The sequence below is a fragment of the Pleurodeles waltl genome, chromosome 11 (assembly GCF_031143425.1).
Source record: "Pleurodeles waltl isolate 20211129_DDA chromosome 11, aPleWal1.hap1.20221129, whole genome shotgun sequence".
Classification (NCBI taxonomy): domain Eukaryota; kingdom Metazoa; phylum Chordata; class Amphibia; order Caudata; family Salamandridae; genus Pleurodeles; species Pleurodeles waltl.
Genome location: NC_090450.1, coordinates 345,005,950 through 345,031,866, shown reverse-complemented (window position 1 = coordinate 345,031,866; position 25,917 = coordinate 345,005,950). Strand labels below are relative to the sequence as shown.

Here is a 25,917-nt window from a genome sequence, read left to right as displayed (position 1 = left end):
CGGGAATTCTTGGTCCTTCTAGAGCCGGGCAGTCCTCTGAGGATTCAGAGGTCGCTGGTCCCTGGGGAAAGTGTAGCTGGAGCAGTGTCTTTAGAAGGGGGGGAGACAGGCCGGTAGAGCTCGGGCCAAAGCAGTTGGTGTCTCAGTCTTCTCTGCAGGGTTTTTCAGCTTAGCAGTCTACTTAGGTTGCAGGAATCTGAGTTCCTAGGTTCTGGGGAGCCATTAAATACTAAATTTAAGGGTGTGTTTAGGTCTGGGGGGTTGGTAGCCAATGGCTACTAGCCCTGAGGGTGGGTACACCCTCTTTGTGCCTCCTCCCAAGGGGAGGGGGTCACATTCCTATCCCTATTGGGGGAATCCTCCATCTGCAAGATGGAGGATTTCTAAAAGTCAGTCACCTCAGCTCAGGACACCTTAGGGGCTGTCCTGACTGGCCAGTGACTCCTCCTTGTTTTTCTCATTATCTCCTCCGGCCTTGCCGCCAAAAGTGGGGCCGTGGCCAGAGGGGGCGGGCAACTCCACTAGCTGGAATGCCCTGGGGTGTTGTAACAAAGGGGGTGAGCCTTTGAGGCTCACCGCCAGGTGTTACAGTTCCTGCAGGGGGAGGTGAGAAGCACCTCCACCCAGTACAGGCTTTGTTACTAGCCACAGAGTGACAAAGGCACTCTCCCCATGTGGCCAGCAACATGTCTGGTGTGTGGCAGGCTGCTAAAACTAGTCAGCCTACACTGGTAGTGGGTTAGGGTTTCAGTGGGCACCTCTAAGGTGTAAATGTACATTGGCATCAGTGTGCATTTATTGCGCTGAGAAGTTTGATACCAAACTTCACAGTTTTCAGTGTAGCCATTATGGTGCTGTGGAGTTTGTGCATGACAGACTCCCAGACAATATACTCTTATGGCTACCCTGCACTTACAATGTCTAAGGTTTTGTTTAGACACTGTAGGGGCATAGTGCTCATGCAGCTATACCCTCATCTATGGTATAGTGCACCCTGCCTTAGGGCTGTAAGGCCTGCTAGAGGGGTGACTTATCTATACCTGTAGGCAGTGTGAGGTTGGCATGGCACCCTGAGGGGAGTGCCATGTCGACATAGTCTTATCCCCACTAGCACACACAGGCTGGCAAGCAGTGTGTCTGTGCTGAGTGAGAGGTCTCCAGGGTGGCATAAGACATGCTGCAGCCCTTAGAGACCTTCCCTGGCATCAGGGCCCTTGGTACTAGGGGTACCAGTTACAAGGGATTTACCTGGATGCCAGGGTGTGCCAATTGTGGAGACAAAGGTACAGGTTAGGGAAAGAACACTGGTGCTGGGGCCTGGTTAGCAGGCCTCAGCACACTTTCAAATCAAAACTTAGCATCAGCAAAGGCAAAAAGTGAGGGGGTAACCATGCCAAGGAGGCATTTCCTTACAGTGTAGGGTATCTATTACTTAACGTGTGTGATTTTGACACTGCTGTTGAGTGTTGGCTTTTATTAGCAAGTCGTCGAGATATGGTAATATGTGCATGTGTTGTCTCCTTATATGGGCCACTACTACTGCGAGGCATTTTGTAAATACTCTGGGGGCTGTTATTATCCCAAAGGGTAATACTTTGAATTAGTAATACTTTCCTTGTATGACAAACCTGAGGTATTTTCTGTGAGATCGATGGATGGGTATATGAAAATACGTATCTTTTAAATCCAGTGTTGACATGTATTCTCCCTGTTTTAGTAAGGGGACTACATCTTGTAGTGTCACCATGTGAAAGTGTTCTGATTTGATGAATAGGTTGAGAGTCCCGAGATCTAAAATTGGTCTTAGTGTCTTGTCCTTTTTGGGAATAAGGAAATATTGGGAATAAACCCCTGTTCCTTTTTGTTGGTGAGGTACTAGTTCTATGGCTTGTTTTGTTAATAGTGCCTGCACCTCTGTTTGTAAAATTGCTAGATGTTGCGACAACAGTTTGTGCGCTCTTGGTGGAATATCTGGAGAAAGATGTGTGAATTCTATACAGTAACCATGTTGGATAATTGATAAACCCATGTGTCCGTGGTTATGTCTGACCAATGTTTGTGGTAAAATCTCAGTCTTCCTCCCACAGGGGATGTGTGTTGGGGTAGGTTGACGGGCAAGTCACTGCTTATTAGTGGCCTGCTTAGTGGGCTGAAATTTTCCCCTTGACCTTGGGAATTGTCCCCTGAAGAACCCGCGAAACCCCCTCTCTGATAGTGTGATTGGTAGGTGGGTTTTGTTTGAGAGGTGGATGTTTCTGAAGGCTGTTGTCTGAAACCTCCCCTATATTGCAGTTTTCTGAATGTCCCTCTGTATTGGGACGAGTAGAGTGCTTCCATTGCTTTGGCCATATCAGTGTCCTTCATTTTCTTGATGGCTGTGTCCACTTGTGGGCCAAACAGTTGTTGATTGAATGGCATGTTAAGGACCACCTTTTGAATCTCTGGCTTGAAACCTGTCTAATTGTCACTGCAGTGTTCACTGTTCTTGCGGCAGTGTCAGCGGAATCTAAAGCAGATCGTATCGGATTGTTCGATATTGCTTGTCCCTCCTCTACCACTTGCTGATCCCTTTTCTGGTATTCCTTAGGGAGATGTTGGATGATATCGCTCATCTCGTCCCAATGAGCTCGGTCATAACGTGCGTGGAGGGCTTGAGAGTTTGCTATGCGCCACTGATTGGCAGCCTGTGACGGTACTCTCTTCCCTGCTGCAAACTTTTTACTCTCCTTATCTGGATGTTGTTCATATCCAGATGATTGCGAGGTGGCTCTCTTTCGCGCAGCTCCAATCACTACAGAGTCTGGGGGCAGCTGCTGTGTAATTAACACTGGGTCTGACGGTGGCAGCTTATATTTCTTTTCCACCCATGGTGTAATGGCTCTTCCTTTCACGGGCTCCTGAAAGATTTGTTGGGCATGTTTAAGCATGCCTGGGAGCATCGGCAGACTTTGGTAGGAAGCATGCGTGGAGGCCAAGGTATTAAAGAGAAAGTCGTCCTCTAATGGCTGAATGCATGCTCACATTATGGAATGCAGCAGCCCTAGCCAATACTTGGGTGTATGAGGTACTATCCTCAGGTGGAGAGGGATAGCACTCAGGACTGTTGTCCAACACAGGGTCATCATAGAGGTCCCAAGGGTCTGTATCCTGTTGCGACTGCACAGTGCGTGTGGGTGACTGTGCAGTGGGGCATGGCAAGAGGAGAAATTGCTCTTAACGGAGAATGAGGAGGAGAATGTTCTGGGGAAAACTGGCGTAATGGAGATTATTCTCTGGGGACTTTAGCCTTTGGCTGTTAAGTATCCGTACGTGATTGGAAAGCCAGTTTCCTTTTGAATTTGAAAGGAGGTGCTGTTTGGATCTTCCCAGTATCCTTATGGATCTGTAACTTTAACTGTGTCACCAAACTCCTCCATTTGGTGAAGTTCTTCCTCAAATCTGAGTCTCTCTTTCAATTGTTTTGAGAGTCCATGTTCCTTGGAGTAAAAGGCTTTTTTCGGCACCAACTCGACGAGTCGATGTCGAGTTCTCGGTGATGGGTTCTCAGCTCGAGTCTGAAGACTTCGGCACGATTTTGGCCTTTTTCGGTGCCGAAGGTGTTGCTTGGTCACCGCTTGATTTCTTATGGGTCGAGCCATGGCATTCCAACGGTGGCATTCCAGAGGCCTTATGTTTTGTCTTGGTCAGACTCTGGGCTTGGGTCGGGGCAGACGTACTCACGTGTTGGCCTGCTGTGGGTGGTCGGTCTGCGTCGGAGTCGTCCGAATCTGTACCTTGGATGGAGATAGCCATCTCCTCTTCCTCGACGTTGAGGTGCTCTGAACTCTTTACGCAATTTGCAGTCTCCTCTCCCTCCGATCCCTCAAGGTGGTCTTCGATCGAAATGACCTGCAGGCCTCGCAAGTATCTTCTCTGTGGTCTGGTAACAAACAGATTACAGAACCGGTGGTGGTCTGTGTAGGGATACTTGGCGTGGCACTGTGGGCAGAAACGGAATGGGGTCCAGTCCATTATGCTTTGACGTTCTCTGCGGTCGGGCCAACCAGGCCCTGCAAGCCCCGAAGGGCCACCAAAGCTGTGTTTCGCCGGTGTCTATGCAAAATGTTTCGCGATCGAAAACAATACTGACGATTTTTGGTGAATTTTGTCTTTTTCCGATTCGAATACACAGAGCAAAGAGGAACACGTCCGAACCCGATGGCGGAAACAAAACAATCTAAGATGCAGTCAATGCCCATGCACAATGGAGCCGAAAGGGAGGAGTCACTTGGTCCCGTGACACATACTATGCATAGCTCTTCCGACATCTAGTGTTGGGTTCTGAGTGTTACAAGTCATTTTTCTTCGAAGAAGTCTTTTCGGAGTCACTGGATCGAGTGACTCCTCCTTTCGGTTCCATTGCACATGGGCATCGACTCCATTGTTAAGATTGTTTTCCCGCAGAGGGTGAAGGACGAGTGAGAGTATAGAAATACAAAGAGATGTCCATGCAAATGTGAATGTATATACATTTGTACAAATGTTAGAAACTTAAATGACTACAGGCTTCCGGGGAGGAGGGAGGGTGAATGTGAATCTACAGCACTACATGTCACGAACAGATGTACACTGGGTAAGTGACATATTCCGTACGACAGCCTTTGTAGCTGCAGATACACATGATATGCATAGACTACAAAGCAATTAGTCCTCCCAAAACACAGTGGCTAGCCTATAGGAGTTAAAAACTTTATTATAGACAACTTTAAGACAGCTGAGCCTACAGTGCCTTGTTGCTGTGAGAACACATCAACAGTGTTTTGTGAATGTATGAGGTGTTGACCAAGTAGCTGCTTTACATATATCAACCACTGGTATGTTTCCTAAAAAAGCCATTGATGCACCTTTCTTTCTTGTAGAATGAGCTTCAGGAGTGATCAAAAGTTGTCTCTTTGCTTTGATGTAACATGGTTGTATACATCCAACAATGCATCTTGCTAAATCTTGCTTTTATATAGGATTGCCTGTATGTTGTTGGAAAGCGACAAAGTTGTTTTGTTTTCCTAAAAGCTTTAGTCCCGTCTATGTAGTACATAAGAGGTATTTTGAGCTCTAGGGTATGAAGAGCTCTTTCTGCCACAGATTATGGCTGTGGAAAGAAGACTGGCAATTCCACTGTTTGAATGATGTGAAATGGAGATACACAAATCCACAATTTCTACCAAAAGTAGTAAGGAAATGCCTCCTTGGCATGGTTACCCCCTGACTTTTTGCCTTTGTTGATGCTATGTTTTGAATTGAAAGTGTGCTGAGGCCTGCTAACCAGGCCCCAGCACCAGTGTTCTTTCCCTAACCGGTACTTTTGTTTTCACAATTGGCACACCCTGGCATCCAGGTAAGTCCCTTGTAACTGGTACCCCTGGTACCAAGGGCCCTGATGCCAGGGAAGGTCTCCAAGAGCTGCAGCATATCTTATGCCACCCTGGGGACCCCTCACTCAGCACAGACACACTGCTTGCCAGCTTGTGTGTGCTAGTGAGGACAAAACGAGTAAGCCGACATGGCACTCCCCTCAGGGTGCCATGCCAACCTCACACTGCCTATGCAGTATAGATAAGTCACCCCTCTAGCAGGCCTTACAGCCCTAAGGCAGGGTGCACTATACCATAGGTGAGGGCACCAGTGCATGAGCACTGTGCCCCTAAAGTGTCTAAGCCAAACCTTAGACATTGTAAGTGCAGGGTAGCCATACGAGTATATGATCTGGGAGTCTGTCAAACACGAACTCCACAGCACCATAATGTCTACACTGAAAACTGGGAAGTTTGGTATCAAACGTCTCAGCACAATAAATGCACACTGATGCCAGTGTACATTTTATTGTAAAATACACCCCAGAGGGCACCTTAGAGGTGCCCCCTGAAACCTTAACCAACTACCTGTGTAGGCTGACTGGTTTTAGCAGCCTGCCACACTCGAGACATGTTGCTGGCCACATGGGGAGAGTGCCTTTGTCACTCTGTGGCTAGTAAAGCCTGCACTGAGTGGAGATGCTATCACCTCCCCCAGACAGGAGCTGTAACACCTGGCGGTGAGCCTCAAAGGCTCACCCCCTTTGTTACAGCACCACAGGGCATTCCAGCTAGTGGAGTTACCTGCCCCCTCCGGCCACGGCCCCACTTTTGGCGGCAAGGCCGGAGGAGATAATGAGAAAAACAAGGAGTCACTGACCAGTCAGGACAGCCCCTAAGGCAACCTGAGCTGAAGTGACTGACTTTGAGGAATCCTCCATCTTGCAGATGGAGGATCCCCCCCAATAGGGATAGGAATGTGATCCCCTCCCCTTGGGAGGAGGCACAAAGAGGGTGTAGCCACCCTCAGGGCTAGTAGCCATTGTCTACTGCCCTCCCAGACCTAAACACACCCCTAAATTCTGTATTTAGGGGCTCCCCTGAACCTAGGAAAGCAGATTCCTGCAACCTAAGAAGAAGAGGACTGCTGAGCTGAAAAACCCTGCAGAGAAGACGGAGACACCAACTGCTTTGGCCCCAGCCCTACCGGCCTGTCTCCCCCCTTCGGAAGAAAACTGCTCCAGCGACGCTTTCCCCAGGACCAGCGACCTCTAAATCCTCAGAGGACTGCCCTGCTCTAAAAGGACCAAGAAACTCCAGAGAACAGCGGCCCTGTTCACCCAAGACTGCAACTTTGTTTCGCAAAGAAGCAATGTAGGAAGTTGGCTCTGTATGTGCTATTTCAAAGTAAGGAATAGCATGCACAGAGTCCAAGGGTTCCCCTTAGAGGTAAAATAGTGGTAAAAATAGATAATACTAATGCTCTATTTTGTGGTAGTGTGGTCGAGCAGTAGGCTTATCCCAGGAGTAGTGTTAAGCATTTGTTGTACATACACATAGACAATAAATGAGGTACACACACTCAGAGACAAATCCAGCCAATAGGTTTTGTTATAGAAAAATATCTTTTCTTAGTTTATTTTAAGAACCACAGGTTCAAATTCTACATGTAATATCTCATTCGAAAGGTATTGCAGGTAAGTACTTTAGGAACTTCAAATCATAAAAATTGCATGTATACTTTACAAGTTATTGACAAATAGCTGTTTTAAAAGTGGACACTTAGTGCAATTTTCACAGTTCCTGGGGAGGTAAGTTTTTGTTAGTTTTACCAGGTAAGTAAGACACTTACAGGGTTCAGTTCTTGGTCCAAGGTAGCCCACCGTTGGGGGTTCAGAGCAACCCCAAAGTCACCACACCAGCAGCTCAGGGCCGGTCAGGTGCAGAGTTCAAAAGGGTGCCCAAAACACATAGGCTAGAATGGAGAGAAGGGGGTGCCCCGGTTCCGGTCTGCTTGCAGGTAAGTACCCGCGTCTTCGGAGGGCAGACCAGGGGGGTTTTGTAGGGCACCGGGGGGGACACAAGTCCACACAGAAATTTCACCCTCAGCAGCGCGGGGGCGGCCGGGTGCAGTGCAGAAACAAGCGTCGGGTTTTCAATGTTAGTCTATGAGAGATCTCGGGATCTCTTCAGCGCTGCAGGCAGGCAAGGGGGGGGATTCCTCGGGGAAACCTCCACTTGGGCAAGGGAGAGGGACTCCTGGGGGTCACTTCTCCAGTGAAAGTCCGGTCCTTCAGGTCCTGGGGGCTGCGGGTGCAGGGTCTCTCACAGGCGTCGGGACTTTAGGTTCAAAGAGTCGCGGTCAGGGGAAGCCTCGGGATTCCCTCTGCAGGCGGCGCTGTGGGGGCTCAGGGGGGACAGGTTTTGGTACTCACAGTATCAGAGTAGTCCTGGGGTCCCTCCTGAGGTGTTGGATCTCCACCAGCCGAGTCGGGTCGCCGGGTGCAGTGTTGCAAGTCTCACGCTTCTTGCGGGGAGCTTGCAGGGTTCTTTCAAGGCTGCTGGAAACAAAGTTGCAGCCTTTCTTGGAGCAGGTCCGCTGTCCTCGGGAGTTTCTTGTCTTTTCGAAGCAGGGGCAGTCCTCAGAGGATGTCGAGGTCGCTGGTCCCTTTGGAAGGCGTCGCTGGAGCAGGATCTTTGGAAGGCAGGAGACAGGCCGGTGAGTTTCTGGAGCCAAGGCAGTTGTCGTCTTCTGGTCTTCCGCTGCAGGGGTTTTCAGCTAGGCAGTCCTTCTTCTTGTAGTTGCAGGAATCTAATTTTCTAGGGTTCAGGGTAGCCCTTAAATACTAAATTTAAGGGCGTGTTTAGGTCTGGGGGGTTAGTAGCCAATGGCTACTAGCCCTGAGGATGGGTACACCCTCTTTGTGCCTCCTCCCAAGGGGAGGGGGTCACAATCCTAACCCTATTGGGGGAATCCTCCATCTGCAAGATGGAGGATTTCTAAAAGTTAGAGTCACCTCAGCTCAGGACACCTTAGGGGCTGTCCTGACTGGCCAGTGACTCCTCCTTGTTGCTTTCTTTGTTCCCTCCAGCCTTGCCGCCAAAAGTGGGGGCCGTGGCCGGAGGGGGCGGGCAACTCCACTAAGCTGGAGTGCCCTGCTGGGCTGTGACAAAGGGGTGAGCCTTTGAGGCTCACCGCCAGGTGTTACAGCTCCTGCCTGGGGGAGGTGTTAGCATCTCCACCCAGTGCAGGCTTTGTTACTGGCCTCAGAGTGACAAAGGCACTCTCCCCATGGGGCCAGCAACATGTCTCTGGTGTGGCAGGCTGCTGGAACTAGTCAGCCTACACAGACAGTCGGTTAAGTTTCAGGGGGCACCTCTAAGGTGCCCTCTGGGGTGTATTTTGCAATAAAATGTACACTGGCATCAGTGTGCATTTATTGTGCTGAGAAGTTTGATACCAAACTTCCCAGTTTTCAGTGTAGCCATTATGGTGCTGTGGAGTTCGTGTTTGACAGACTCCCAGACCATATACTCTTATGGCTACCCTGCACTTACAATGTCTAAGGTTTTGTTTAGACACTGTAGGGGTACCATGCTCATGCACTGGTACCCTCACCTATGGTATAGTGCACCCTGCCTTAGGGCTGTAAGGCCTGCTAGAGGGGTGTCTTACCTATACTGCATAGGCAGTGAGAGGCTGGCATGGCACCCTGAGGGGAGTGCCATGTCGACTTACTCGTTTTGTCCTCACTAGCACACACAAGCTGGCAAGCAGTGTGTCTGTGCTGAGTGAGAGGTCTCCAGGGTGGCATAAGACATGCTGCAGCCCTTAGAGACCTTCCTTGGCATCAGGGCCCTTGGTACTAGAAGTACCAGTTACAAGGGACTTATCTGGGTGCCAGGGTCTGCCAATTGTGGATACAAAAGTACAGGTTAGGGAAAGAACACTGGTGCTGGGGCCTGGTTAGCAGGCCTCAGCACACTTTCAATTGTAAACATAGCATCAGCAAAGGCAAAAAGTCAGGGGGCAACCATGCCAAGGAGGCATTTCCTTACAAGCAACTTAAAAGACAACAGCATTTCCCGCCAGAAGCGTGAGACTTGCAACTCTGCACCTGGCGACCCCAACTCGACTGGTGGAGAAACAACGCTTCAGGGAGGACTGCCCGGCGACTCCAAGACTGAGTAACCAAAGTTGCGCCCCCCCCCCCCCCGAGCACCCACAGCAATGCCGGCAGAGGGAATCCCAAGGCTCCCCCTGACCGCAACTGCCTGATTCCCAGATCCCGGTGCCTGGAAAAGACCCTGCACCCGCAGCCCCCAGGACCTGAAGGATTGGAACTCCAGGGCAGGAGTGACCCCCAGGAGGCCCTCTCCCTTGCCCAGGTGGTGGCTACCCCGAGGAGCCCCCCCCCCCCCCGGCCTGGAGCGCTGCAGAGACCCCTTGGTCTCCCATTGATTCCTATTGAAAACCCGACGTGTTTGCACACTGCACCCAGCTGCCCCCGTGCTGCTGAGGGTGTACTTTCTGTGCTAACTTGTGTCCCCCCCGGTGCCCTACAAAACCCCCCCCTGGTCTGCCCTCCAAAGACGCAGGTCCTTACCTGCTGGCAGACTGGAACCGGGGCACCCCCTTCTCCATTGAAGCCTATGCATTTTGGGCACTAATTTGAACTCTGCACCTGACCGGCTCTGCGCTGCTGGTGTGGTAACTTTGGGGTTGCTCTGAACCCCCAACGGTGGGCTACCTTGGACCAAAAACTGAAAACTGTAAGTGACTTACTTACCTGTGAAAACTAACAAATACTTACCTCCCCCAGGAACTGTTGAAAATTGCACTGTCTAGTTTTAAAATAGCTATATGTGATTTAGTTGAAAAGTATATATGCTATTGTGATTATTCAAAGTTCCTAAAGTACTTACCTGCAATACCTTTCATTCAAAGTATTACATGTAAAATTTGAACCTGTGGTTTTTAAAATAAACTAAGAAATGAAAATGTCACTTACCCAGTGTACATCTGTTCGTGGCATTAGTCGCTGCAGATTCACATGTTTGGCACAGTCGGCTGCCTGGTGTTGGGCTCGGAGTATTACAAGTTGTTTTTCTTCGAAGAAGTCTTTTTGGTCACGGGACCGAAGGACTCCTCCCTCCTCGGCTCCATTGCGCATGGGCGTCGACTCCATCTTAGATTGTTTTCCCCGCAGAGGGTGAGGATGGAGTTGTTTGGTATAAATAGTGCCCATGCAATGGAGTGAATATGTATGTACGTTAAGAGTTTCTAATAATTATTTACAAATGTTCAGATGTTTAAGGTTTATGATCTACTTCTAAACGGCTACAGGCTTCCCGGGGAGGTGGGAGGGTACATGTGAATCTGCAGCGACTAATGCCACGAACAGATGTACACTGGGTAAGTGACATTTTCAGTTCGATGGCATATGTTGCTGCAGATACACATGTTTGGCATAGACTATAAAGCAGTTACCTCCCCTAAAAGCGGTGGTTTAGCCTGTAGGAGTTGAAGTAGTTTGGAATAATGTTCTTAGTACAGCTTGGCCCACTGTAGCTTGTTGTGCATTTAGTACGTCTACACAGTAGTGTTTAGTAAACGTATGAGGCGTAGACCAGGTTGCAGCCTTACATATTTCGCTCATAGGAATGTTTCCTGGAAAGGCCATTGTAGCACCTTTCTTTCTGGTTGAGTGTGCCTTTGGTGTAATAGGCAATTCTCTTTTGGCTTTAAGATAGCATGTTTGAATGCATCTGACTATCCATCTAGCAATGCCTTGTTTAGAGATTGGATTTCCTATGTGTGGTTTTTGAAAAGCTATGAACAGTTGTTTTGTTTTCCTGATTAGCTTTGTTCTGTCAATGTAATACATTAGTGCTCTTTTGATGTCTAATGTATGTAGTGCCCTTTCAGCCACAGAATTTGGTTGTGGGAAGAACACTGGCAATTCTACTGTTTGATTTAAATGGAATGGTGAGATTACTTTTGGCAGAAATTTTGGATTTGTTCTGAGAACTATTTTATTGTTGTGTATTTGAATAAATGGTTCTTGTATGGTAAATGCCTGTATTTCACTTACTCTTCTGAGGGATGTGATTGCAATGAGAAATGCGACCTTCCAGGTTAGATATTGCATTTCACAGGAATGCATGGGTTCGAAAGGTGGACCCATGACGATGTTAAGATTCCATGAAGGAACTGGTGGTGTTCTTGGTGGTATAATTCTTTTTAGCCCTTCCATGAATGCTTTAATAACTGGTATTCTAAATAGAGACGATGAATGAGTAGTCTGTAGGTAAGCAGATATTGCTGCGAGGTGTATTTTTATAGATGAAAAAGCGAGATTTGCTTTTTGCAAATGTAGTAAGTATCCTACTATGTCTTTAGTAGAGGCATGTAATGGTTGTATTTGATTGGCATGGCAGTAGTAAACAAATCTTTTCCACTTAGATGCATAGCAGTGTCTAGTGGAAGGTTTTCTAGCTTGTTTTATGACCTCCATGCATTCTTGTGTGAGGTCTAAGTGTCCGAATTCTAGGATTTCAGGAGCCAAATTGCCAGATTCAATGATGCTGGGTTTGGATGCCTGATCTGTTGTTTGTGTTGTGTTAACAGATCTGGCCTGTTGGGTAGTTTGACATGCGGTACTAGTGAAAGGTCTAGTAGAGTTGTATACCAAGGTTGTCTTGCCCATGTGGGTGCTATCAGTATGAGTTTGAGTTGGTTTTGACTCAACTTGTTTACTAGATATGGAAGGAGAGGGAGAGGGGGAAAAGCGTACGCAAATATCCCTGACCAACTCATCCATAGAGCATTGCCTTGTGATTCGCGGTGTGGGTACCTGGATGCGAAGTTTTGGCATTTTGAGTTTTCTTTTGTTGCGAACAAATCTATCTGGGGTGTTCCCCAAATTTGAAAGTACTTGTTCAGAACTTGGGGGTGAATTTCCCATTCGTGGACTTGTTGGTGGTCTCGCGAAAGGTTGTCTGCTAGTTGGTTTTGTATTCCTGGGATAAATTGTGCTATTAGGCGAATGTTGTTGTGAATCGCCCACTGCCAAATTTTTTGTGTTAGGAGGCACAATTGTGTTGAGTGTGTTCCTCCTTGTTTGTTTAAATAATACATTGTTGTCATGTTGTCTGTTTTGACAAGAATGTATTTGTGTGTTATTATGGGTTGGAAGGCTTTTAACGCTAGAAATACTGCTAACAGTTCTAGGTAATTGATATGAAATTTTGTTTCGTGTATATCCCATTGTCCTTGAATGCTGTGGTGATTGAGGTGTGCTCCCCACCCTGTCATGGAAGCATCTGTTATAACGTATTGAGGCACTGGGTCTTGAAATGTCCGCCCTTTGTTTAAATTTTTGCTGTTCCACCATAGAAGCGAGAGGTATGTTTGGCGGTCTACCAACACCAGATTTTGAAGTTGACCCTGTGCCTGTGACCATTGTGATGCTAGACACTGTTGTAAGGGTCGCATGTGTAGTCTTGCGTTTGGGACAATGGCTATGCATGATGACATCATGCCTAGAAGTTTTAGCACATGTTTTGCTTGTATCTTTTGGTTTGGAAACATAGCACTTATTACCTTGTGGAATGCCTGCACTCTTTGTGGACTTGGAGTGGCAATTCCTTTTGATGTGTTGATGGTTGCTCCTAGATATTGTTGTGTTTGACACGGTTGTAGGTGTGATTTTGTATAGTTGATGGAAAACCCCAGTTTGTGAAGGGTTTGTATGACAAATGTGGTGTCGTTTGCGCATTTCTTTACTGTGTTGGTCTTGATTAGCCAATCGTCTAGGTAAGGGAACACATGTATCTGTTGTCTCCTGATGTGTGCTGCTACTACTGCTAGACATTTTGTGAACACTCTTGGTGCAGTTGTTATTCCGAATGGCAACACCTTGAATTGGTAATGTATTCCTTTGAATACGAACCGTAGGTACTTTCTGTGAGAAGGGTGTATTGGTATATGAAAGTACGCATCCTTTAGGTCTAATGTGGTCATGTAATCTTGCTGTTTGAGCAGTGGAATGATGTCTTGTAGTGTGACCATGTGAAAATGGTCCGATATGATGTAGGTATTTAGTGTCCTGAGATCTAATATTGGTCTTAATGTTTTGTCTTTTTTTGGAATTAGAAAGTACAGGGAGTAAACTCCTGTGTTTTTTTGTTGTACTGGTACTAACTCTATTGCATCCTTTTGCAGTAGTGCTTGAACTTCTAGTCCTAAAAGTTCTAAATGTTGTGGTGACATTTTGCGTGTTTTGGGGGGGATGTTTGGTGGGAAGTTGTGGAATTCTATGCAATAGCCATGTTGGATTATTGCTAATACCCAATTGTCTGTTGTAATCTGTTGCCAAGATTGGTAGAATTGGCTTAGTCTTCCCCCCACTGGTGTTGAGTGAAGGGGTAGCGTGACTTGAAAGTCACTGTTTAGGTGGAGGTGTTTTTGGAGTTTGGAATCTTCCCCTACTCCTTGGGAATTGACCCCCCCGATATCCCCTGAAACCTCCCCTTTGGAAGGAACCCTGATATGGTGTGGTTCTTGTTTGTTGGCTGGTGGTGTCTGTGGGTTGGCCACGAAACCCCCCTCTAAATGGAGTTTTTCTGAAAGAGCCTCTGCTCTGCGGGGAGTAGAGCGCGCCCATGGCCTTGGCCGTGTCTGTGTCCTTTTTAAGTTTTTCAATGGCTGTATCCACTTCAGAGCCAAAAAGTTGTTTCTCGTTGAAGGGCATATTAAGGACAGCCTGCTGGATTTCAGGTTTGAAGCCTGAAGTGCGTAGCCAAGCGTGTCTCCTTATGGTGACAGCGGTGTTGACTGTTCTTGCTGCAGTATCGGCTGCGTCTAGTGAAGAGCGGATTTGATTGTTTGAGATCGTTTGTCCCTCTTCCACTATTTGCTGCGCCCTTTTTTGGTATTCCTGGGGAAGATGGTCTACGAGAAGTTGCATCTCGTCCCAGTGTGCGCGGTCATATCTGGCCAGCAGCGCTTGTGAATTTGCGATGCGCCACTGGTTGGCTGCCTGTGATGCTACTCTTTTCCCTGCCGCATCAAATTTTCGGCTTTCTTTGTCCGGAGGTGGGGCGTCGCCAGATGTATGTGAATTTGCTCTCTTGCGAGCTGCCCCTACTACCACGGAGTCAGGTGGTAACTGCGAAGTAATAAACACTGGGTCTGTGGGTGGTGGTTTGTATTTCTTATCCACCCTTGGGGTGATGGCTCTTGATTTTACGGGCTCTTCAAAAATTTGTTTTGCGTGCCGTAACATCCCTGGTAGCATTGGGAGACATTGATATTGGCTGTGTGTAGCCGAGAGGGTGTTAAATAAGAAATCATCCTCTATAGGATTGGAATGCAGTTGGACATTGTGGAATTCTGCTGCCCTAGCCACCAGTTGTGAGTATGAGGTACTGTCCTCTGGCGGTGACGGCTTTGTGGGGTATGACTCGGGATCATTGTCCGGCACTGGGGTGTCATACAGGTCCCAAGCGTCTTGATCCTGATCGTCATGACTTATGGTAGTTTGCGCTGGTGAGTGCATTTGTGGCGGTGTTTGTGCCGGCGATGCCTGTGGTGGAGAGGGCGGAGGCGTGACTTTTTTAACCACTTTGGCTTGTGGTTGTGCGTCATCCTTTGGAAGTCCGATCCTTCTTTTCCTCATGATTGGGGGAAGGGTTGATATCTTCCCTGTGTCGTGCTGGATGTACAGTCTCTTTTGTGTGTAGTCCGATTCTACACTTTGGAGCTCTTGTCCAAATCTGTGCATTTGGCCACTTATTCCTTGTTCCTCTGAGTAGGATGAAGGTGTGGTATTTTTCGGCGCCGAGAGAGAATCTTTTTTCGGTTTCGGCACCGACAGAATTTTTGTTCCTTTCGGCATGGATTCTCGGTGCCGATGTTTTTCGGTGCCGGTATCTTGTTTGTGTCTCTCGGAGCCGCTTTCTCGGCTCCGAGGTTGCTCCATGGCGGTCCCTCGACCGGAGTCGGGTGTCTTCGCTATGGGCGTGCCCTTTTTTGGCGCCTTCGACGGGTCGCCTGTTTTATGGGTCGAGCCATGGCCTGTTGGCAGTGGCGTCCCCTGGGCTTTCGGTTTGTCGATGGATTAACTTTGACGTCTTACTCACAGTTTGTTGCTGTTGTTCGACGTCGGAGTCTCCGGATTCTGATTCCGGAACCGAGAATGTTTCCTCTTCCTCGTCGAAACGTTGTTTTGTCGACGTGGACGCCATTTGACGACGCCTGGCTCTTCGGTCCCGGAGTGTTTTTCTGGACCGGAAGGCTCGACAGGCTTCACAGGTATCCTCCTTGTGCTCGGGGGACAAGCACAAGTTACAGACCAAGTGCTGATCTGTATAAGGATACTTACTGTGACATTTTGGGCAGAAACGAAACGGGGTCCGTTCCATCGGCTTCGATGTCGCACGCGGTCGGGCCGACCAGGCCCCGATGGGGGATCGAAACTACCCCAAAGTCTTCCGATGATCGGTGTCGATGTACCTAACTATCCCGATACCGAACGGAACAATACCGACGCTTTCTTCCGAGATTCTGACTAACTTTCCGAACCGAAACACGGAGCGAAAAGGAATACGTCCGAACCCGACAGCGGAAAAAAACAATCTAAGATGGAGTCGACGCCCATGCGCAATGGAGCCGAGGAGGGAGGAGTCCTTCGGTCCCGTGACCAAAAAGACTTCTTCGAAGAAAAACAACTTGTAATACTCCGAGCCCAACACCAGGCAGCGGACTGTGCCAAACATGTGTATCTGCAGCAACATATGCCATCGAACATATATTTTTCTATACAAAAACCTATTGGCCTGGAATTGTCTTGGAGTGTGTGTTCCTCATTTATTGCTTGTGTGTGTACAACAAATGCTTAACACTACTCCTTTGATAAGCCTACTGCTCGACCACACTACCACAAAATAGAGCATTAGTATTATCTCTTTTTGCCACTATCTTACCTCTAAGGGGAACCCTTGGACTCTGTGCATGCTATTCCTTACTTTGAAATAGCACATACAGAGCCAACTTCCTACAATTTGTTCTTAGTACAACCTTAGGTTTGTGCACTTGGGAAAAAAGGTTCTTCAAGTGTAAAAGCTTGTATTTCACTTACTCTTCTTAAAGAAATAGCCACAAGGAAGGCAACCTTCCATGTTAAAAATTGAATTTGGCAAATAGCCGACGAATCGGGAACTCTTTCCAGGACGCCAGGCGACACTGCACAGAGCTTTGCCCCCTATTATGCACAACTATATGCAGAGCGCCCTCAGCCGCTAGCCGAAAGGGAGTCCCCTCTCCTGGATGATATTGTCCTCACCAAGAACTCACAAGCGACCAGAGAAAGCCTGGACAAAGCCATAAGCCTTCTAGAGATCAACGATGCGATCGCTAAACTGTCACCAGGTAAGACACCAGGCCCAGACGGCTTCCCGGCAGAGCTATACGGTAGATGCAGAGATATCCTGGGCCCCACCTGCTAAATATGTATGAGGAAGCAGAAAAAAACTGGCTGTTTCCCCTTCTGGGATCGACCAGGCCACTAGTGTGGTTATCCCCAAGACCCAACCTCAGTCGTGACACTGCTCGGCATACCGTCCCATAGCTCTCTTAAACACCGAGATTAAGGTGTTATCCACGATTCTTGCTACTAGGTTGAGGGTGGCGCTTCCCTCACTGGTACATCCTGTCCAATGCAGGTTTATACCCACACGAAGTACAAGACACTGCATCAGGTGCCTGCATATAGCCCTAGCCCGGTCTCCCTTGGCTCTTCTCTTGCTGGACTGCGAGAAAGCTTTTGATAATGTGGATTGGTCCTACTTGGATCACGTACTGCTAAGTAACAGATTTGGGCCCAAATTTAGTGGTCTGGTGAAGCTCCTCTATTCTAACCCGACCGCTTGAGTCCAGGTGAATGGGGTGATCTCGGACCCGTTCCCCATCTGGCAGGGCACCTACCAAGGGTGCCCACTGACCCTGTTGCTCTTCGCACTCGCAATAGAACCCCTGACGAAGCTATTGAGAGAGGACCCTCTAGTTGAGGGTTGGTCATGGCCCACTGGGATGGAGGACCGCGTTGCACTATACGGGGATGACGTGCTTATATACTTCTCCAACCCGGCCAAAAGTGGTCCCCGAATTCTGCAAATCCTAGGTCTCTTCTCTGAGGCCTCGGGCTTGACTTTGAACCCCAGCAAATCCCTATTGGTCCCCCTACATCCCTCCAGAGACTGCGCTGAGTGGCAACAAAACATCCCAATTCGGCACAACAGTTTCAAGTACCTGGGATTGCAGGTAGCCCTGCTACCGGAGCTGCCGTGGGCGCTCCACGTCGCACCACTTACCCAACGAGTTAAAGACTACCTCCAACGTTGGCGGGCCCTACCTCTAATCTGCTTGGTGGAATAGCATTCTATAAAATGATGATCCTCCCTAGGCTCCTCTACCTACTGCAGAACTTCCCATACCCAGTTCCTCGGAAATGGTTAAAAGAAATGGACACGGTAGGACGTCAATTCCTGTGGTGCGCCACCCCATCCTAGACTGGCCCTTAATATCTGCCAAAGAGATGTCAATGATGGAGGTTTGGGAATGTCCAATATTTATTATCACCTTGCGATGCACCTACTCGTAATAAACAACTGGATGGGGGAGGCTGGACAGACCCAGCATACAGATTGGAGCTCCAAATGATGGGCTACTCCAGGGTCCTTGATGCACTGTAGGGTTGTCCAATCCCCTGAGTGACCCCTGAAGTGACTAAGGTGGTCTTAGTGGGCTGGCGCGAGGCCCACAGTGTCAGGTCTGTGGGGCTGTCTTACCCAGCAGACCCCATTATGGCAGGGGAGACAGTTGGCAGAGGTCTCGGCGCTGGAGGGATTTCAGAGATGAGGCAACATAGTAATCTCCACACTGAGAGACGTCTGGGGAGGGTCACACATGCAATCCTTTAAAGAGCTCCAGCGACACTTTTTGCAGAACAAGACTCAATTCCACAGGTACCTACAACTTCGCCATGCTGGTACATATCCGAGCAGGAGAGACCATACCCGAGTACAGTCCTGTAGGAAGTTGGCTCTGTATATACTATCTCAAAGTGAGAGATAGTGTGCTCAGAGTCCAAGGGTTCCACTTAGAGGTAAGATAGTGGCAAAAGTAGATAATTCTAACGCTCTATTTTGTGGTAGCGTGGTGGAGCAATAGGCTTATCAGAGGATAGTGTTAAGCATTTGTTGTACACACACAGACAATAAATGAGGAACACACACTCAAAGACTTACTTCAGGCCAATAGGTTTTTATATTGAAAAATATATTTTCTTAGTTTATTTTAAGAACCACAGGTTCAAGATTTACAAGTAATACTTTAAATGAAAAGGTATTTCACTTAGATACTTTTGGAACTTTGCATGAACACAATAGCATGTACAGTCTTTGTAAAAATGGCAAGCAGCTATTTTCAAAGTGGACACAGTGCAAAAATCAACAGTTCCTGGGGGAGGTAAGTAAAGGTTAGGTTTGAAGGTAAGTAAAACACTTACAAGTCTCAAAGTTGGGGCAGAGGTAGCCCACTGTTGGGGGTTCAAAGGAACCCCAAAGTTACCACACCAGCAGCTCAGGGCCGGTCAGGTGCAGAGGTCAAGGACGTCCCCAAAACACACAGGCTTCAATGGAGAACAGGGGTGCCCCTGTTCCAGTCTGCCAGCAGTTAAGTACCCGCGTCTTCAGAGGGCAGACCAGAGGGGTTTTGTAGGGCACTGGGGGGGGGGGGGGGGGGGGGGGGGACACAAGAAGGCACAGAAAGTACACCCTCAGCAGCAGCTGGGTGCAGAGTGCAAACAGGCGTCAGGTTTTAGATAGGAAGTGATGGAATGACCTGGGGGTCATTAACGATGCAGGCAGGCAGGCACGGGAGGGGGGTCCTTGGGGCAGCCACCACCTGTGCTAGGCAGAGGGTCACAGGGGGGTCGCTCCTGCACTGGAGTTCGGTTCCTTCAGGTCCTGGGGGCTGCAGGTGCAGTGTTGGTTCCAGGCGTCGGGTCCCTTGTTACAGGCAGTCTGGGTCAGGGGGAGCCTCTGGATCCTCTCTGCAGGCTTTGCTGTGGGGGCTCAGCGGGGGTCGTCTCTGGTTATTCTCGGGCTCGCAGTCGCCAGGGAGTCCTCCCTGAGGTGTTGGTTTTCTGCAGGCCGAGCCAGGGGCGTCGGGTGCAGAGTGGGAAGTCTCACACTTCCGGCGAGAAATGTGAAGTCTTTAGTCTTTGTTGCAAAGAAGTTGCAGGTTTTTGAACAGAGACGCTGTTCACTGGAGTTTCTTGGTCCTGTGGTCCAGGGCAGTCCTCTGAGGCTTTAGAGGTCGCTGGTCCCTGTTGGATGCGTCACTGTTGCAGTTCTCTTCGAAGTTGGGAGACAGGCCAGTAGGGCTGGGGCCAAAGCAGTTGTCGTCTCCGTCTTCACTGTAGGGCTTCAGATCAGCAGTCCTCCTTGTTAAGGTTGCAGGAATCTTGTTTCCTAGGTTCTGGGGTGCCCCTAAATACTGAATTTAGGGGTGTGTTTAGGTCTGGGAGGGCAGTAGCCAATGGCTACTGTCCTGGAGGATGGCTACACCCTCTTTGTGCCTCCTCCCTGTGGGGAGGGGGGCACATCCCTAATCCTATTGGGGGAATCCTCCAAACTCAAGATGGAGGATTTCTCAAGGCAGGTGTCAACTCAGCTCAGGACACCTTAAGGGCTGTCCTGACTTGTGGGTGACTCATTTTTCTCATTATCTCCTCCTGCCTTGCTGCCAAAAGTGGGGGCAGTGGCAGGAGGGGCAGGCATCTCCACTAGCTGGGATGCCCTGGGGTGCTGTAACAAAAGGGGTGAGCCTTTGAGGCTCACCGCCATGTGTTGCAGTTCCTGCAGGGGGAGGTGAGAAGCACCTACACCCAGTGCAGGCTTTGTTCCTGGCCACAATGTGACAAAGGCATTCACTCAATGTGGCCGGAAACCAGTCTGGTTGTGGCAGGCTGTCAGGAACTGCTCAGCCGAACACTGGTGTTTCGACTGGTATACAGGGGGCATCTCTAAGATGCCCTCTGTGGGCATTTTTCAATAAATCCCCCACTCGCATCGGAGTGGATTTATTGTGCTGAGATGTTTGATACCAAGCTTCCCATATTTCAGTGTAGCCATTATGGAACTGTGGAGGTCAAGTTTGACAAACTCCCACACCATGTAATCTTTATGGCTACCCTGCACTTACAATGGCTAAGTGTAGGACGTTGGCTGGGTGTGCACTATTTCAAAGTAAGGAATAGTATGCACAGAGTCCAAGGGTTCCCCTAAGAGGTAAGATAGTGGCAAAAAGAGATAATACTAATGCTCTATTTTGTGGTAGTGTGGTCGAGCAGTAGGCTTATCAAAGGAGTAGTGTTAAGCATTTGTTGTACACACACAGGCAATAAATGAGGAACACACACTCAGAGACAATTCCAGGCCAATAGGTTTTTGTATAGAAAAATATATTTTCTTAGTTTATTTTGAGAACCACAGGTTCAAGATTTACAAGTAATACTTCAAATGAAAGGTATTTCAGGTAGGTACTTTAGGAACTTTGAATTAGAAAAATAGCATATACAGTTTTCACATAAATGACATATAGCTATTTTAAAACTACACAGTGCAATTTTCAACAGTTCCTAGGGGAGGTAAGTGTTGGTTAGTTTTTGCAGGTAAGTAAACCACCTACGGGGTTCAAGTTTGGGTCCAAGGTAGCCCACCGTTGGGGGTTCAGAGCAACCCCAAAGTTACCACACCACCAGCTCAGGGCCGGTCAGGTGCAGAGATCAAAGTGGTTCCCAAAACACATAGGCTTCAATGGAGAAGGGGGTGCCCCGGTTCCAGTCTGCCAGCAGGTGAATACCCGCGTCTTCGAAGGGCAGACCAGGGGGTTTTGTAGGGCACCGGGGGGGACACAAGTCAGCACAAAGTACACCCTCAGTGGCACGGGGCGGCTGGGTGCAGTGTGCAAACAACCGCCGGGTTTTCAATAGAAATCAATGGGAGACCAAGGGGTCTCTTCAGCGATGCAGGCAGGCAAAGGGGGGGCTCCTCAGGGTAGCCACCACCTGGCAAGGGAGAGGACCACCTGGGGTCGCTCCTGCACTGGAGGTCGGATCCTTTAGGTCCTGGGGGCTGCAGGTGCAGTGTCTTTCCCAGGCGTCGGGTCTTTGAAGCAGGCAGTCGCGGTCAGGGGGAACCTCGGGATTCCCCCTGGCCAGTGACTCCTTGTTTTTCTCATTATCTCCTCCGGCCTTGGTGCCAAAAGTGGGGCCGTGGAGGAAGGGGCGGGCAACTCCACTAGCTGGAGTGCCCTGGGGTGCTGTAACAAAGGGGGTGAGCCTTTGAGGCTCACCGCCAGGTGTTACAGTTCCTGCAGGGGGAGGTGTGAAGCACCTCCATCCAGTACAGGCTTTGTTACTAGCCACAGAGTGACAAAGGCACTCTCCCCATGTGGCCAGCAACATGTCTGGTGTGTGGCAGGCTGCTAAAACCAGTCAGCCTACACGGGTAGTTGGTTAAGGTTTCAGGGGGCATGTCTAAGGTGCCCTCTGGGGTGTATGTTACAAAAAAATGTACACTGGCATCAGTGTGCATTTATTGTGCTGAGAAGTTTAATACCAAACTGCACAGTTTTCAGTGTAGCCATTATGGTGCTCTGGAGTTCGTGCATGACAGACTCTCAGACCATATACTCTTATGGCTACCCTCCACTTACAATGTCTAAGGTTTTGCTTAGACACTGTAGAGGCATAGTGCTCATGCACTTATGCCCTCACCTATGGTATAGTGCACCCTGCCTTAGGGTTGTAAGGCCTGCTAGAGGGGGGACTTATCTATACTGCATAGGCAGTGTGAGGTTGGCATGGCACCCTGAGGGGAGTGCCATGTCGACTTAGTCGTTTTATCCCCACCAGCACACACAAGCTGGCAAGCAGTGTGTCTGTGCTGAGTGAGGGGTCCCCAAGGTGGCATAAGATATGCTGCAGCCCTTAGAGACCTTCCCTGGCATCAGGGCCCTTCGTACCAGGGGTACCAGTTACAAGGGACTTACCTGGATGCCAGGGTGTGCAAATTGTGGAAACAAAGGTACAGGTTAGGGAAAGAACACTGGTGCTGGGGCCTGGTTAGCAGGCTTCAGCACACTTTCAAATCAAAACTTAGCATCAGCAAAGGCAAAAAGTCAGGGGGTAACCATGCCAAGGAGGCATTTCCTTACACTAAGGTTTGGCTTAAATACTGTAGGAGCATAGTGCTCATGTAACTATGCCCTCACCTGTGGTATACTGCACCCTGGAGCCCTTCGTACCAGCGGTACCAGTTACAAGGGACTTACCTGAGTGCCAGGGCTGTGCCAATTGTCGGAACAAAGGTACAGTTTAGAGAAAGAACACTGGTGCTGGGGCCTGGTTAGCAGGATTCCAGCACACTTTCAATTATAACTAGCAGCAACAAAAGGCAAAAAGTAAAGGGGAAACCATGCCAAGGGAGGCATTTACCTACACCAGTCGACGATGAAAACTTTTGATATTTTTATTGCCTGTCTAGATAAAGAGCCATACTTCAAGCTCACTAATGTTATTGTCTATGACAACGGTGACTAAGTTACTATCATGGGCGATGATGGAGTTGTGAAAGCTGCTGTCACTGTGGTAATGGATGATGCGAAGCATGTAGACTTGTTCGTCGACAGCCTCAGACGGTCTCACAGACGAGACAACTTCTTATCGTCAACAGTGCAAAGACCTAGATGGCTTTTTATGTTCCATTGAAGTGGCAGCTGGAGTGGGAGGTTCAGAACAAACATTTTCACCAGGTTTCATTGAAGTAGAAGGAAGTTCTTCAGCTTTTTCCTTCAGAGTGTACCTTTGCGGCTGCCTTACTTTTTGGAGAAAGTTTGTCAACAGATATTTTCCTTTATGTCACACAGGTGTTGCGGTCATCAGAGAGGATTTCTTTGGTTTTCATATTTTTGAAGCCACATCAGGAGCCTGGCTTCTCTGTCCCTCAAGGTCTTCCTAAGAAAAATTCCACACATTTTACAGTATTTCACCCTGTGTTCTGGGTGAAGACAGTAAATGCAGTCCTTGTGAGGGTCCTCACAGTGAAGCTTTAGCTTACCACAGGTGCCCTAGGGTCGAAACAAACTTTTCTTTGCTGTAGACATGTTATAGAAAGCAGAGTTATCATTGCAGAATATTAGGAAAACAACTCCTGTGAGGAAAAGTAAACAGAGCAGAGCTCAGGGAGACTCTCCTACACAAGAAATGCAGTAGAAAATCTGAGAGACTGGGGCCTCTGTGCTGAGGGATCTAAAGCGTGGTCTCGCCTGATTGGCTGGACTTTGGGTCTTTTATAATGGAGCTGATAAACTGTTAAAGTGAATGTATTTTTTTAAAAATTGATTTCAATGTTTAAATTTAATATACTGCTGGAATTCCCACTCTGACGGGGTAGGATTCAAGCATTTGAATCTATGAAAAATACCCCAATACTGGAGAATCCTAAGGCTGCTCAACCACACTACCCCAAACAAAGCACCTTGAGATTGCTAGAGCAAGCCCTTGACCACTTATAAGGGATACTTGGACTCTTTACAAAGAATCTCTCTCTCTGGTCAACTATACAAATATATGTGGAATTATGCACAATGTGAATCCAGAAAAGATTTAAGCTGCAAAATTGTTTATTATTATGTGTTATAGACTGATGTGTAATAAACGTACTGTGCAACGGAAAATTTAAATTAACATTACCATTTAGGGTCCACAGACAGTACCAAAGCACTCAGCTTTCACATTGCTGATCTCCGACAACCACCACTAGTGTAAGTAGGCACCTACCAGATCCACCATCATCTTCTGCATGTACTTGGCACATTTCTCTACTTCGTTCTTAGGTCCACGTAACTGCACAATGTCACTTTTGTGGTTTGGATCTGGAAAGTTGATGATAACCTGTGAAAGTCAAGAAAGGTGGATGAGACCCTAGCTTAAAGATAGATAAATTAAAGAGATATTTTTGGCATACTGCGTATTAGGTTTCCTCAGTCTTCCTTTAGGCTTCAAGTGCACATAGAACGCCCTGAGCTGCTGGTGTGGTAACTTTGGGGTTGCTCTGAACCCCCAACGGTGGGCTATCTTGGACCCAACTTTGAACCCTGTGTTTTACTTACCTGTGAACTTATCATTTACTTACCTCCCCCAGGAACTGTTGATTTTTGCACTGTGTCCACTTTTAAAATAACTTATTGCCATTTTTGTCCAAACTGTACATGCTATTGTGATTATTCAAAGTTCCTAGAATACCTGAGTGAAATACCTTTCATTTTAAGTATTAGTTTATTTTAAGAACCACAGGTTCAAGATTTACAAATAAGAAAATATATTTTTCTGTATAAAAAACTATTAGCTTGGAGTCAGTCTTTGAATGTGTGTTCCTCATTTACTGCCTGTGTGTGTACAACAAATGCTTAACACCACCCTCTGAAAAGCCTACTCCTCGACCACACAATAGATCATTAGAATGATCTCTTTTTGCCACTATCTTACCTCTGAGGGGAACCCTTGGACTCTGTGCACACTATTTCTTACTTTGAAATAGTATATACAGAGCCAACTTCCTACACCAAACCTTAGTCATTTTAAGTGAAGGGTAGCCATAAAGAGTATATGGTCTGGGAGTTAGTCAAACACGAACTCCACAGTTCCATAATGACTACACTGAATACTGGGAAGTTTGGTATTACATTTCTCAGCACAATAAATAGACACTGATGTCAGTGTGGGATTTATTGAAAAATGCACACAGAGGTCATCTTAGAGATGCCCCCTGTACACCAGTCAAACTACTAGTGTTGGACTGACCAGTTTCTGCCAGCCTGCCACAACCAGACAGGTTTCTGGCTGGCCATATGGGTGAGTGCCTGTGTCACTCTGTGGCCAGGAACAAAGCCTGCACTGGGTGGAGGTGATGCTCACCTCCCCCTGCAGAACTGTAACACCTGGTGGTGAGCCTCAAAGGCTCACCCCTTTTGTTACAGCGCCCCAGGTCATCCCAGCTAGTGGAGATGCCCGGCCCTCTCCACACAGCCCCCACTTTTGGTTGCAAGTCCAGAGGAGATAATGAGAAAAACAAGCAGTCACCTACCAGTCAGGACAGCCCCTAAGGTGCTGTGAGCAGAGGTAACCCCTGCCTTTAGAAATCCTCCAGCTTAGTTTTGTAGGATTCCCCCAATAGGATTAGGGATGTGCCACCTCCCCTCAGGGAGGAGGCACAAGAAGGGAGTAGCCACCCTCAAGGACAGTAGCCATTGGCTACTGTCCCCCAGACAAACACACCCCTAAATTTAGTATTTAGGGGCGACCCTGAACTAAGGAAATCAGATTCCTGCAACCTACAATAAGGACTGCTGACCTGAAAGCCCCGCAGAGACGACAGAGATGACAACTGACTTGGCCCCAGCCATAGCGGCCTGTCTCCAGACAGAAAACCTGCACAGCAACGCATCCAGCAGGAT

At 48.2% G+C, this 25,917-nt stretch overlaps 1 protein-coding gene across 2 annotated transcripts in view; it reads right to left on the bottom strand.

The window, feature by feature from the left end:
- Nucleotides 1-25,917, bottom strand: part of HDLBP (high density lipoprotein binding protein) — a 671,758-nt gene that overhangs the window by 310,995 nt on the left and 334,846 nt on the right. For both annotated transcript variants that reach the window (XM_069213644.1, XM_069213643.1), the window contains exon 14: nt 24,242-24,355. In XM_069213644.1, the coding sequence (XP_069069745.1) occupies nt 24,242-24,355 (114 nt within the window). The remainder of the gene's footprint in view (nt 1-24,241; nt 24,356-25,917) is intronic.